Source organism: Equus caballus, chromosome 7 (assembly GCF_041296265.1).
Source record: "Equus caballus isolate H_3958 breed thoroughbred chromosome 7, TB-T2T, whole genome shotgun sequence".
NCBI classification, from domain to species: domain Eukaryota; kingdom Metazoa; phylum Chordata; class Mammalia; order Perissodactyla; family Equidae; genus Equus; species Equus caballus.
Window position 1 is genome coordinate 13208274 of NC_091690.1, and position 13883 is coordinate 13222156.

At 39.8% G+C, this 13883-nt stretch overlaps 1 protein-coding gene across 1 annotated transcript; it reads right to left on the bottom strand.

The window, feature by feature from the left end:
- Positions 1-280: 280 nt before the first annotated feature.
- On the bottom strand, positions 281-8357 carry MMP1 (matrix metallopeptidase 1). Its single transcript, NM_001081847.2, is given in 10 exon segments — positions 281-834; positions 1016-1119; positions 1661-1823; positions 3313-3446; positions 5503-5620; positions 5765-5920; positions 6897-7022; positions 7265-7413; positions 7507-7751; positions 8200-8357. Coding segments are annotated over 10 exon segments (1410 nt in total). The 5' UTR covers positions 8305-8357; the 3' UTR covers positions 281-724.
- Positions 8358-13883: the final 5526 nt, after the last annotated feature.

A 13883-nucleotide genomic window follows, 5' to 3' on the forward strand; every position in this document is an offset into this window, starting at 1 on the left:
TGCTGTCCCTGCTTTTACCTAAAACCAATTTTGGAATCCGTATATGGGACATGGGAAATAGATTTTTTCTCCTTCTTTATGATATAAACTCCATGAGAATGGACAATATTTGAACTTTTTGTATATCCTAATTTCTAAGATGAATATTTTGCGTATTTGTCTACTTCCCATTTCAAATTTGAAAATTAATCTCTACAAGTGAGACTTCATAATCAGGGAATAACAATATAGTAACTTAAATATAATAGAAAGTTTATAAAACAGTAGAGACAAGGATGGCTTTATTCCAAACATAAAAGATTTTATTTTCCGTAACAAAAATTATCCCTTGCATATTAGGATAATACTAGTAGCAGCTCAGATGTTCTTGAGCTGCTTTTCCTCTGGTGAAGACTCGTATCTCTTGTTTCTTTCTCTCCATCTCTGAGGCTGCTCTCCAGTATCAATGTCAGAGTCTTCTACTTTGGAAAAGAGCTTCTCTCTTTGCAAAATTGGCCCATATGAATCCGTAAATCAGAACTTGACCTTCCTTCACCCTCATTGGTGGAAGTAAATTATAGCAGTACGTGAAACATTGCATTCTAAATTGTAAAAAATATTTGCAGAATGAGATATAAATAAGATTATACGTAACAGCTCTGTATTTTATTTAAATGTATGGCTCTTCAGGAAAACATCTTCCTTGGGTTCTCAAAATATATTTTTCTGTTCAACTTTGTAATGGTCAATTTTTTCTGCAGTTGAACCAGCTATTGGCTTTCTGGAGAGTCAAAATTCTCTTAGTTTTAGGATCAAATTTGTATTGCCTTGTTCCGTGAAAGAAATAGAAAAATCCTGGAAATGAAACAAAAGAGACTTACTACATTATACAAATAATTTCTAGGTTTAACTTGAATTCTTAAAAAACCCAAGTCATTTGTGAGAACAAATACTTTTGGCATTTCCTGTTCTAAATAACAATACTGCTGCTGTTCTATGGCAGCAAAATAGAGGAAATACATATGTATTCACTTACCATCTTTCTGAAAAACAGCATCAACTTTGTCGCCAATTCCAGGAAAGTCATCTGCTATCATTTTGGGATAACCTGCATCCATAGATCGTTTATATTCATCGTACCTGGTCAAAAGATAATTGGAAAAGTCAGACTGTTTGTTAAACATGTAGCTTTCTCAAAGTCATTACAGGGAATTCACCAGCAGGAAAGTAATAAGAAGTTTTAGTTCCATAAATCTTGTGTAAAATGGGGAGGTAGCATGAAGTGAGGCAGGATGTTGGGTGGACTAGAAGATTTGTAAGGTCCCTCTGAACTCCAACGTCTAATTCTAATTCTCTAGTGGGGGCCACACAATGTCTTATTAAGGTAAAATGTCATGATATATAAGTTACTGTTGGCTGAAGTAACTCTCTGAAGAGGAACGCCCTCCTTTTCACGTCTTCTTTTTCAAATTTGGCCCCACATGCTCCCTGGATTTCTGGGACAGGTATTGCCTGATGATTGTTGGTCAATGGACTTGGATGCTGGACTGGCTACAGCCATTCACAGAAAAGGCAGCTAGCCAAGGCAATATGAGAGCTCATTTTAAAATGGTTTAATCTAGAACTTTCTCTCTATGTTGAAAGAACTGGTACCCTAACATTTTCTGCACCCAGTCTTTACCTCCAGTACTTGTCAGCAACAAAGAAGTACGTTTTCCCAGTATCTTCCTCAGAAACAGCAGCATCGATATTCTTCACAGTGCTAGGAAAGCCGAAGGATCTGTGGATGTCCTTGGGGTATCCGTAGAGCACATCCTGCCCCTTAACAGCCCAGTACTTATTACCTGTCAATCAAGAAACAGGGATGAAAAAACTTGCCCAGGGCATAAGTAGACAGTAAGCAGATTTCCAGCTAAATTCTTAATCTCACATGCTAGAGCAGTGTCCTGGCTGCACACTAAAATCTTCTAGGGAGATTTTTTAAACATACTGCTGCTGGTATCCTACCCTGGACCAATTAAATCTATATATCTTTAAAAGTTTCTTAGATGATTTTAATCTGCTCAGGCTTTTAGAATGATTGGTTTATGGGGTTGCTTTCCAAAGCCAGGTGTTCAAATGACTAAAGAGTTCATCACACCACCTCAGTGATAGAAAGTTCACTTCTCCAGGTTGCTGAGGGGCTGTGGAAGTTCACACCAATCGTATCCCAAGGGCCAGAGTGTTGCAATGACTCACAATCTGCAATGACTTCCAACCCTAGGTAAAATTCATTGCATCCGACTAGAAAATAGTTCTAAATACTTGAATTTATGCTGTGTCCAGATCCTTTATGTTTATACTTAGTAGGTCCACATCACATAAAACTGGTCTTATATTTTGAAGCCAGGATTGTTCTCATTGCAGAAATATGCTTATTTCCCACTCAGGAAAAAGCAGGTTGAAATTTTGTCTATCTAAAATCCTGTTTAATTTCATGCTATGAGGGCTAGAAAACCTGTTTCAAAGTTTTTGCCCATTTGATCTGCATTCAATTCTTTGCCTTGAGTGTATGTTGGGTCAAGTGTCTTAATATTTGTCTGTACTATGCCAAACACAGATTTGCAGAAATACTGGTGTTTGGCACAGTGTCTTCAAAACTAGGAGCTGATCATTGGATTCTAGTTCATGCTGATAGAATCAAAGAAGTTTGCCCCATTCAATTCATGGTATTTCATGACTTCTCATACTTTAACATACAGACAAATTGCCTGGGATCTGACAACATGGATGGACCTTATAGGCATTATGCTAAGTGAGATTCTATATTTCTAACACACTTCATGGGTGATGTCAACGCTGCTGGTCTGAGGACCACATTTTGACAGCAAGGCTGCAGCACCTCTATCTGGTTGCCCAATGGTGGCCTCTCTCTCTCAAGAGAATCATTTGTATTTAAAATAGAGTCTAGGAAATCACCCAACCCAAATGTTTCTGTTCCATCCTCTCTATAGTATGGGCCTGAGTCTCTCAGTTTTATTCCTAAGCATCCCCAGGGATGTGGAGAAGGTTGAAAATACATCAATAGTTTGCACAAAAAAGGCTTTCCTAAGTCCAAATTCATAAACAGGCAGAAAATTTATACCTCCAATCATATGCTTTTTATTTAAAATGACTCAGAAATGCACTATGCAATTCTTAATTAAGGTGGTGGACTCCCATTGATTTGGTAAGAGAGACTGTTAGATTTTCGAAAGTCCACAGAGAGAAAGCAGCTAGTACTCTCTTATGTATCAGCCCAAAAGCAGGTGAAAAATTAATTCATAAAGACGGGAAAATAACTGGAAGCATTACCTTTGAAAAACCGGACTTCATCTCTATGGGAAACCTCATAAGCAGCTTGAAGTCCATTTGGCAGTTGTGGCCAGAAAATAGAAATGAAATTGAGCTCAGCCTCTGGGTAGTAAGGATTTATGCGCATGTAGAACCTAATTTGAGAAAAAGAAAAAAAATTTTTGATCTAATTGATCGCAAGCTCTGGCTGACATCCAGCTCCTTCTTATTGCTGGCACTAGTGGTGTGCTGGTAAATGTTTAACATCTGGCTCTCCAAGATGTGGGCGGGGAGCAATCCTGGTTTGTAACATTTGCTTATTCTCACCATACAAATACATTAGGCATAAACAACCTCAACAATATAAATAAATAGTAAAATGTGGTAAAATAATTACAAAGAGATGAGTTTTGATTATTTTTATTACCTTTGGTTTAAATATAATTGTAAGTTTATATAATTTAACTTTTAATAATGGCTTTGTTTAACAATCAGCTTTCAAAATTCTCAAAATGTAACAATGAGCTTTGGCGAACCCTTAGGAGCCACGTGCAGCACACCTTTGGCTGGAACTCAATGCTAATATCCTACATTTAGTGCACAATTCCAACACAAAGGCCCTTTACCTACATCATGCCCTACCTCACAAAAACCCTACAAGAGAATGCTACTGTCATCTTACGGATGAGAAATTGAGGTCAGGAAGGCCGGAGTGGTGTCTAAGGTTGTGCAACTGAGAAGAGGCAAGGGTTCATTTTCATCTCAGGTCTGGCAGCCACTCCCTTTATTCTCATTTGGTTGGCAGTTTACAAAGCTGATTCTACAGTCCGCATGGACTGAGATAACAATAAAGCCTAGACTGTCATGTGGGCTGACAGAAGAGTATTCTAGGTTCCAGGCCACAGGGAAGACTGTGGCCTTGGCAGTCAGAAATCTCACTTCTAGATCCAGTCCTGCCTCTGCCTGACTGTGAGACCTTGGTAAGGTCAGTTAGTATTACTGTTTCCAGCCTTTCACGTCTTTATGTCTTGGTAGCATTAAGTGATCTCAGGGCCCTTTCAGTTCCTGCAAATCCTAGACTTGGTCCTGTTTCTTGGAGTAATTCCTCAAAGACTTGCTTTGAAAGGTGCGTCCTGCTATATTGAGCACTTTCCTTTAAAACCACGTAGTTCCTTAGCATTCTTCAGTGTTGCCCACACCCTTATAGTTTATATCTAGCCTTATCTTTTACACTCAAAAACGGTAAAGCAGAGGATGGGAAGCATTAGGAGCCAAGACCTTGCATTCTGCAGTAAATACGACCACGAAGCAGTGAAACAGCACCAACAACACTCCAAGAAGAGTGACCAAGGAGTGAGCCTTTCAGAGCAACCTTACTTTCTATGTGCCATGGACTGCATCATTCAAAAAAAGACTATATTATTATTTTGCCTGATCCTTTAGGAATCAGCAGGATATGTAGAGTAAGGCTGTCCCTTGTGTCTGAGGGAACCCTAGCCTTTTTGAGGCCACATGCTGCAGAGGGAGTTCTAGGATCCTCCTCTGAGGAGGGGAGCACCTTGGGACTGCCCATATCCCCCTAAGGGAGGGTCCTCATGAAATCTTGGGGATTCTCCCCATGATGGTTTCTCCCCTTCTCTAGGTCTCCCAGGGGGCAACAGAGGCCTGTCATGATCACAGGCTTTGGAAGAGCTGTCTTTTCCACAATAGAAAGTGTAATACATAAGGGGTAGCTACACAACCCTCATCAGCATGATGGCGCTATGAAAAGGACTGATTTCCCCTAATAAAGTACTAAGACACTTATCATCATAAAGAGCAGCATAAATGAAAAGAGCCCTGGAGTAGGGCTCAGAAGACTAAATTACTGCTCAGTCACCAATGAATTCTATGCCCTGAAAGGATCGCTTCCTTACTCTCTGCCTTACTTTACAGATCTGTAAAATGGGATTATATTTACTTATTTTCTACTTCAATGGTATTTTTTCTAAGAATCATATAACAGAATACATGTGAGGAAAAAAGCTGTTATAAATTTATTAGGTTGTGCAAAAGCAAGCAATTGCTTACATTTAATTATAATTATAGTTATGTATATAAACAAATGTGAGATAAACAATTGTGAAGCATAGTAGTGGCCCATAGACACCGATAGTAGTGAGTGTTCTTGTTATTACAGATACAAAACACAAAGAAGAACTGACGTCTTACCTGTCTTTAAAGAACATCACTTCTCCCCGAATCGTAGTTATAGCATCAAAGGTTAGCTTACTATCACACACTTCTGGGGTTTGTGGGCCAATTGGCTGGATGGGATTTTGGGAAGGCCCTAAAAAAAATAGACATCCAATAACTGGAGTTAGTTCTGCCCGGCATTGGAAAACTACATAATCAATGAAAGACAGCTCCTTAAAGGATACAGCTAATGGCTGTTCTAATGGCTCTTATCCATAATGTTTTTCTTTATACTCACCATAGATGGCCTGGATGCCATTGATGTCATCCTGAGATAGCTGAACATCACCAGTGAAGAAGTAGTTGGGGTACATCAAAGCCCCAATATCAGTAGAATGAGAGAGTCCAAGGGAATGGCCAAATTCATGAGCTGCAACTCGATACAAGTTGTAATCTAAAAGGGCCAATAAATCCATTTGCAATTACTTGAAATGTTTTCAGTTTTGAGACATTTAATTAAGAAGTAATCTACAAGTCTACAAGGACTGATGCTCATATTTTCTCTATAGGTTTTTGAAATATATATAAAGCATTTTTCCGAAGATGGGAGGAATGCATTTTTTAATAATGAAGAGAGATGGGCCAGCCCTGTGGCCGAGTGGTTAAGTTTGCACGCTCTGCCTCCGTGGCCCAGGGTTTTGCTGGTTGGGATCTTAGGCACAGACGTGGCACCGCTTGTCAGGCCATGCTGAGGTGGCGTGCCACATGCCACAACTAGAAGGACCCACAACTAAAATATACAACTATGTACTGGGGGGATTTGGGGAGAAAAAGCAGGAAAAAAAGATTTAAAAAAAATAGTGAAGGGAGAGACGTTAAAACCTAAACTCTGCGATGACACTGATACAATTGAAAAGCAGACTCAGCTGATTTTGCTTTTTTAGCTAAGAATCTAGCACAGATTAGCCAATCTTGTCAACGATTAGATGACATATGTTATTTCAGCGAGAAGCAATAGAGTTCTATTCATGTATTTTTTTTCCTGTTTACAAACGGATACTTGCCTAATGCTGGAAGTTTTGGACAACACATACAGCCTCTCCTCCCTTAATTTCCACATAATCTTACTAACACTGTCAAATCTTGGTGTGTTTAGTGGAAAAGATCCTAGGTAGATGCCCACAAGGAAAACATTAAGATTTTCAACATTTTCTTAATAGAAGTTTGACTGACCTATTTGTAGCTACTAAGATGTTGTTACTATCAGAAATATCCTTCTCTTACACTTTTCTAAATGTATGATTAATTTTGTAAGTGGTAATAGAAAAATATATACTTCTATTAATGCACTCTTTCAGTCAAATCAACCAATACCACAATGAACCAAGAAGGGGTGGGGGAATTGAGAGAAGCAAGATTAATTGACTTACTTCTGAAATTGCTGGTCCATGTTTCATCTTCATCAAAATGAGCATCCCCTCCAATACGTGGGCCTGGCTGAAAAGCATGGGCGAGGTTTCCTCCAGGTCCATCAAAGGGAGAATTGTCACGATGATCTGCAAGAGACAGAATTCAAGAAATGTCCCTTTTGGTTCTTCTTAAGGCTAACCCTGGAGGGAAAGCATTAGCTTTGCTTAGAGGCTAGCAGACTTCCATCAAATGTGATACCAGTTTCCTTCCTTAAGCCCAGAAAATCAACACTCCTCTTAAACAAGGAATTCTAGCTGCAAAGGTGAAGAGATTTAAGGGCAAGGTGAAGTTAAGGTGAGAATATTTTCATGCCACCAGAAGAGCTTACCTCCCCTGACAAAGGATATCATTATGTCCGCTTGACCCTCAGAGACTTTAGTGAAGGTCAGGGGTGAGACATTACTCCAGAGTTGAAAGGCTTTCTCAATGGCCTGGTCCACATCTGCTCTTGGTAAATCTGGTGTGTAATTTTCAATCCTTAAAATGAAATAAAATAGAGACATATCGAACCTCATTTCTTACAGGTCTGATGGGAAATAGCATTCTCCCTCTGGTGCTCAGTCTGGTTACCTGTAGGTCAGGTGTGTGTTCTCCCACCGAGGGTTCCCTTCGGTGAGGACAAACTCAGCCACATCAGGCACCCCGCATCTGGGCTGCTTCATCACATTCAGGGTTTCAGCATCTGGCTTCCCAGTCACTTTCAGCCCAAAGAATTCCTGCATTTGCTTCAGCTTTTCAACGACTGGGCTCCTGTGTCTCTGCTTTTCAATTTGCTCTCCATCACTCTTCAGGTTGTAGTAGTTTTCCAGGTATTTCTGATGAAAGATAAAATTATTGAAACATCGGATGGGAAATCTTTCTCATTTTTTTAAAGATTGACAGTATGAAGTTTTAGCTGAAACAGAGAACTACTTTTAAAGATTGCGTTTAGATTTCATTGTCCTTAGTATCCTTATTATTGGTGGAAAGTGTAAATTCAGAATAGAAATCTCCCTACCATTAGTTACTATGAAGTCAAAATTACAATTTATAGAGCCGAATTTGCATATTTTTCTTTTAGTTTCTTCTCACCTCCAACTGGAAAAAGAGAGTCTATGCCTGGCTAGACGCATTTTTTGGGAGAGTGCCCTTTCTGACAAAAATTTCTCTGTGTGGGAAATCCACCCTTAAATAAACTCCGTTATACTATCGCTACTCTGTTATACTGTGGAGAAATGCAAATAAAGGCTTTTGCATTTCTGGCATGTGAAATTCAGCATTTACCTGGACCATCTCCACATCTTCTTCTCGTGTTTCTGAAGGCACTGTTGGGAAGCTGTGAGAGCCCATGCCCCAGAGTAGCAGCAGCAGCAGAGGAAGGCTGAGCATGCTGGCCTCTGTCTTCCTTCTCCGATAAAGCAGTCTGATAGCTCCCTACTTCCTTGTGCTCCAATACCTCGACTAGGAAGCTCTCTCTTTTTATATAGAGTCCTTGCACTCACAGAAGGCTGGAGGTTCTCTGACTCACGTTTCATAACATCCTCTTGATTAGCAATGAGTAGCTTAAGCAATCATCAGAAATGATGACTCCAAGCAGATTGTTTGGGTTCGCTTGCTGTTGTAATCTTAATGATTAAGATCAAACAGGACGTGCGAGAAGGGGACACACTCCACTGTGTAAACTGTTGTTTTCTCCAATTCATTTCTATCCTATTTGAAAAAGGCCTTATTATATACACAGATCACAGTGCTCCATGAGCTTTTGAGAAAACAGGAATTGCAACTTGCTTCTGCTGGTCGTAAAATGCTCAGGATTTTGCACACACCTTGCTCCCGGGACAGAGGGCTGCACTGCTGACACTGCATGCTCTGTGGCTCTTCAGCTCCTGTACTGTGTAAAGTTTACCTCCGCAGGCACTCACTTTTGGGTGGCTCTCCTGGGTTAAGTGGGGTTCCCTTCTGCCTTTGCTAAGCTGCCTGGTACACTATTTCCATAGTACCATGGTTCCCTTAATCTTCATTCAGCCCTAGGATTTCAGAACCTTGATGAGAAGACCTCTGTCTATAGGTGGGGTTTGCGATAACTCCTCACCCTGTGTAGACACCGCTCATCAGCATCATGGGACAAATGGGACCCTTCTCTGAAACCTGTCAGAATGCATCAGGTGAGACAGGGGCTGGCAAAAGACCATGTGTGAGTCTGGCATCTTATTTTTAATCATCCTTGTTCCCATTTATGTGAGCGCATCTTTGCTCCTTGGGGCTCGGCAGCAATTGCTTATTCTTTCATGCAAGCATTCATTCATATATTTATGCATTTATTCATTCAAAAGATCTTATTTAGCATCTTCTGTGCACCAGTTACTATGGGAGGGGGCTAATTAGTAAATACACATCTTATGGGACATTTTAAGATGGCTTTAACAGAAGTCTGTACAAAGTTGTACAAAGATTAGTTTTGCCAGAAAGTGTTGTGATAGGAGAGACTCTCGAGCTGGTTAAGTCCTGTTTCCTGACCTTCCTTAATCCTCCTACCTCCTTCATGATTTTTGCCAAATCTTAATGCTACCGCTAGTATTATTTTTGTACTTTTCTTTATTTTAAAAGTTTTGCCCCATTATAGGCTATCGTATCTGTAAAATCATAGTTTAATGGATTATTATTTTTGTATGCACATTAAAGTAAATACATGGCTATGTAATGAAAAATGAACATTTGTGTATTCATGTTCCACATTGAAGTGTCTTGAGGGCCACCAGTGGTATCCATTCCACTCTTGGTGAGATAAGTTCATCTAAATTTGTAGCTTCCTCTACTCATACCCCACCCTCCTTCCTTGAAAGTGTTTAAATGAGACTAAAGTTGAGAAACACTTGCTACGTTCTTCCACTTCAGCATCTAGTGGTCCTCCCGCCTTTGCCACCATGTCAGGTTTGCTTTCTCAGGGCTTTTCTCATCTTAGTGATTTCTATTTTTCCTGGCACACTAAGAACAACATCTTGCACATAAATATTATTTCAACATATGTTGGATTAATGTGAAGGACGTAGTTCCTCTCCAGTCATTTGACCACAACTTCCTCATCTAAGAAGAATAATATGTGAGTTCAAGATGATACGCAGAATGGGAGGAAGCTCCCAGGAAGATGAAATTCTCTTCTCAAGGGCATCAGATGGGGAGTAGGGTAGAGACCAAAGAACACCAGCAACTGAAGTGACTCCACCATAGATGAGGAAAATACTGAAAGCACCTCTTTATATTAGAGGTTCAACAGACTGTGTTTTCAAAGTTAAGAGGTGGCAGACACACCTTTATATCAGGGAATCTGGTCAGTGTGAATAGGTTGCCTCAGCTCCACTGGAGCCTGGGAAACGAGGGTCACAAGCTTAACTCAGGAGAAGAGCATTGTGACCGCCTGGAATTGGGCAAGAAATTATGTAAGATGTCACCCTGGAAGAGTCTCATGAAATGTTCAATCTGGCAAGAGTCTATATATCCTACAATCTAGTCTAGAAGTTTCAAACTGTTGTAAACAAAATCTCCCTTTTGGAAAACCAATTTGTAAACCAGATGAAAGCAAAAGTGCTCTGTTGGAAGTGGGGAATGGCGCCTGGGAGTCCCACCTCTCAGTTTGTTCCCTGTCCACCTTCTCTGGTAAAGTCCTCAATTTATATGGAACAGTGAGGGCTCAGTGCGGTGAAGCTCAAAAACCACGGATCAGTCCAGCATCCTGATTTTCCAGATGAAGAAACTAAAGGACAGAGAAGTTGCCCACAGGCCCAGAGTCACACCTCTGTTGGGGTGGGAGCACAGGGGTGGGGGAAAAGAGAGGATACAGCTTGGACTAACATCTTTTTCTCCTGGTCTGCATCCAGAGCTCTTGACCTAAAAGCTCTAAGTGCTTCCTCTCAACTTTGGGGATGCTGACATGGATTGGAAACTAGTTACTTGAAATAGATTTGTGTTAAATTTCTTCCTAAAATAACAAAGAATTTTAAACGAAGTTTCCGTTAAGCAGCAAGCCTCAAATATTCGTGGGGTCTTGAATCTTGACATTTCCAGTTAGGTATTCATGGCAGAACACTTGTTACTTCTGGGCTACTGCTAGTGTGTGATCTATTTGAGAGTGAAAAATAAAACATAAAAATCTAGAACAAAAAGATGGGGATTAAATCCTACTCAAATCCTAGCAATGCCTGGATTGCGTAGTTTCCAATAAGCTAAAGACATGTTAAAATTTCAATGTTCTTCACATCTGGATGTTTTTTTCTCTGGGACCTTTTTCTTTCCCCATAATCACTTCTAGATGTAATTTTTTGAAAATTATCCCTTTACTCTTCATCCCCTGGGAGGATGACAGCCTTAAGAGGGCTCTCATGAGTGTGGCTGCGTCAACTGACTCCTGACTATTTCCAAATACGCAAATTATTTCCATGGTTTTCTTGGTCGCTTCACACTGGCTGCTATGTGGAAGGACTCAAATATGTTTGTATTTTTCAATATAAACTCAATCTTGGAATTTCCGTCTTGCTTCATATTTTTTTATGCTTGGAAATTCAACGTTCTTAATTTTATACTTCAATTTGAGTGTCAGCTATTTTTTCAATTTTTCCTTTTGTCCTACAAGTCTTGAAATGGAGTTTTAACTAGAAATTTTAAATATTTAATGCCATTTTGTTTTGGGAGTACCATGAGGGAAAGATTTCTCCCACCCCATATATTTTCACTACATACGGCTCCGTGGTAGCTTTATGAACAACCACTGTGTGCCAGACACTTTGCACCTATTGGTTACTTCAGTCCTCATGGTTACCCTCCACGTAGAAATGATTGATGTATCAATTCTGCGTCACTTATTGACATGTGTGTGTGAGACTCCAGTCCACCTCCTAGCAGTCTTCATGGTACTCCTATCACCAGACATGACAGTGGGTATAGAAATTTTGCCCCCTCAGCAGAGAGAAAATGTTGTAAGACACTAGGCTGTTTACATTAATTTCATCATGTCTACAATGTCTGCATGCCGCCACCCTGTCCCTCAGGCCCGAAAGACACTTCTCCTTCAAGCTATTACTCAATCGCCCTTATTTCCTTTACTGAAATTCATGAAATTGCAGTTTATATTTACTACCTCCACTTAGTAGGTGTTTACAAATGATGGTTGAATGAACTAATGAATGAATAAATAGATACTAAACAACGCAAATAAAAGGGCCGTTTCTCAGGCTCAGTTGTCTGCAAAAAGTCTCATGGTGATGTTTAGATTTTTATTTCTTTTACTCTCCTAAGATTAAAATTATTTAAAATATCCTAGGAAAAATTTGGATATATCCATTGAGTGGAGATTTTGAATGAAACACTGCATTTACTTTTGTCTATTTGCACACACTATAACCAGTTAGTCTCTGATTATTTTGAGCATTTTATGAATTTGTTTGCCAATAATATTTCTTCTTCTGGATAATTTAGTAGACACTCTGGAAAATGCTTATAGGGAGAACATCCTTGAGACCAGCCTACAGACTTTTGCAGCTGTAGCTCTCTTTTAAGGAAGTTCAAAACAAGGGCCCTGGTGGGCATAATGCTGCTTGTACCATGGCTCAGTTCAGACATGTTGGAACCTTCTCTCCCAGCCCTCATGTCTGTGCATATAGATTTGAGATATGGCAGGAAGCTCAGGACTTCCCTGTGAGATTTTTATTATGCGATTTGATTACGCGGCAATGCCCAGACTATGACTTGCTTGTTTGAGAGTCTTTGATGTATATCTGTGCTGCCTTCAGAACTTTTTCTATGATTCAAGTCTCAATTTATGTTCTATTGCTGCACAATTTTTCTGTGTTTTCGACAAAGTGGAATGTTCACTAAGCCCACTAACCTTTTATCCAGTTCTTTTTAATTTCTCTCAACTACTCATGCCCCAGCTATAATTCATCACAATGGCAGTTGAGCTGGTCAGCTGGTTTTCTGAATCAGTCAACACTTATGAGAGCTGGGTGAAAGAAACGGCATTTAACATTTACTGGGCCCTCAACAACTTTAATATGTATGACTATTTTGTCTTCACAACAATCCTGCGGAATAGTTAGGACACGTACTATTATTTCTGAAGAAATTGTTATGAAGAAATTGTGGCAACTTTCCATGATTAAGTCTTGTGTTCAGGTTGTCCCACTAGCAAGGGGTATAGATAGAAACTTGAAATTGGGTCTTTAGTTACAAAATCAGGTGATTCAGTTCTTAATGCAAAACATTAATCGATGTGGAAATCTTTATATACTTGATGTTGGGATGTGTTTCTTACTTCTAGTAGAAAACCATTGTTGAAACAGCTAATGAGATGGCACAGTCCCTTTTTGCTTAAGCTGATGTCTCCCACTGTGATTTCAATCCTTCTCTCTTCCATATGTGTTTCCTTTGGTACAGATCTTTTCTCTCTCCTGTGAACATATCTGTCTTGTAAAGTAGATTGATGACTACAACGATAATTATTATTTCAACCCACTATTCCTTGAGCATCTTTCCTCTTTTTACCATCAATCTTATTACTTAAGCTTAACCTTGGCTTTAACTCCTAGCACTGCGCTCTCAATAGTTACTACTAACTCCCACCACCAAGTCAAATGGCTTTTTCTCAGTTGATGTCCTCATTGATTCCTTTTGGCATTTGACACTCAGACTTGAGAATCCTTCTGTCCTTGGCTTGGGAGGTTCTGCACTTTGCTTTCCTCCCTATACCTTTCTGATTACTTTCTTTCTTTTGCTGGCATCTCTTCCTTTTCCCTCCTCCGGAATCTAGCCATTCACCAAGGTCCTACTCTGAGTCCTCATCTTTAATCTCTCACCACTTTTTTCCAGGACAGTGTCATCTACTTCTATGACTTCAGCCAACATCCGCACAAAAATTCCACCCTAAACTCTGCCCAAAGTTTTTTCCTGAATTCTTAACTCAGTTTCAACTGCTATTG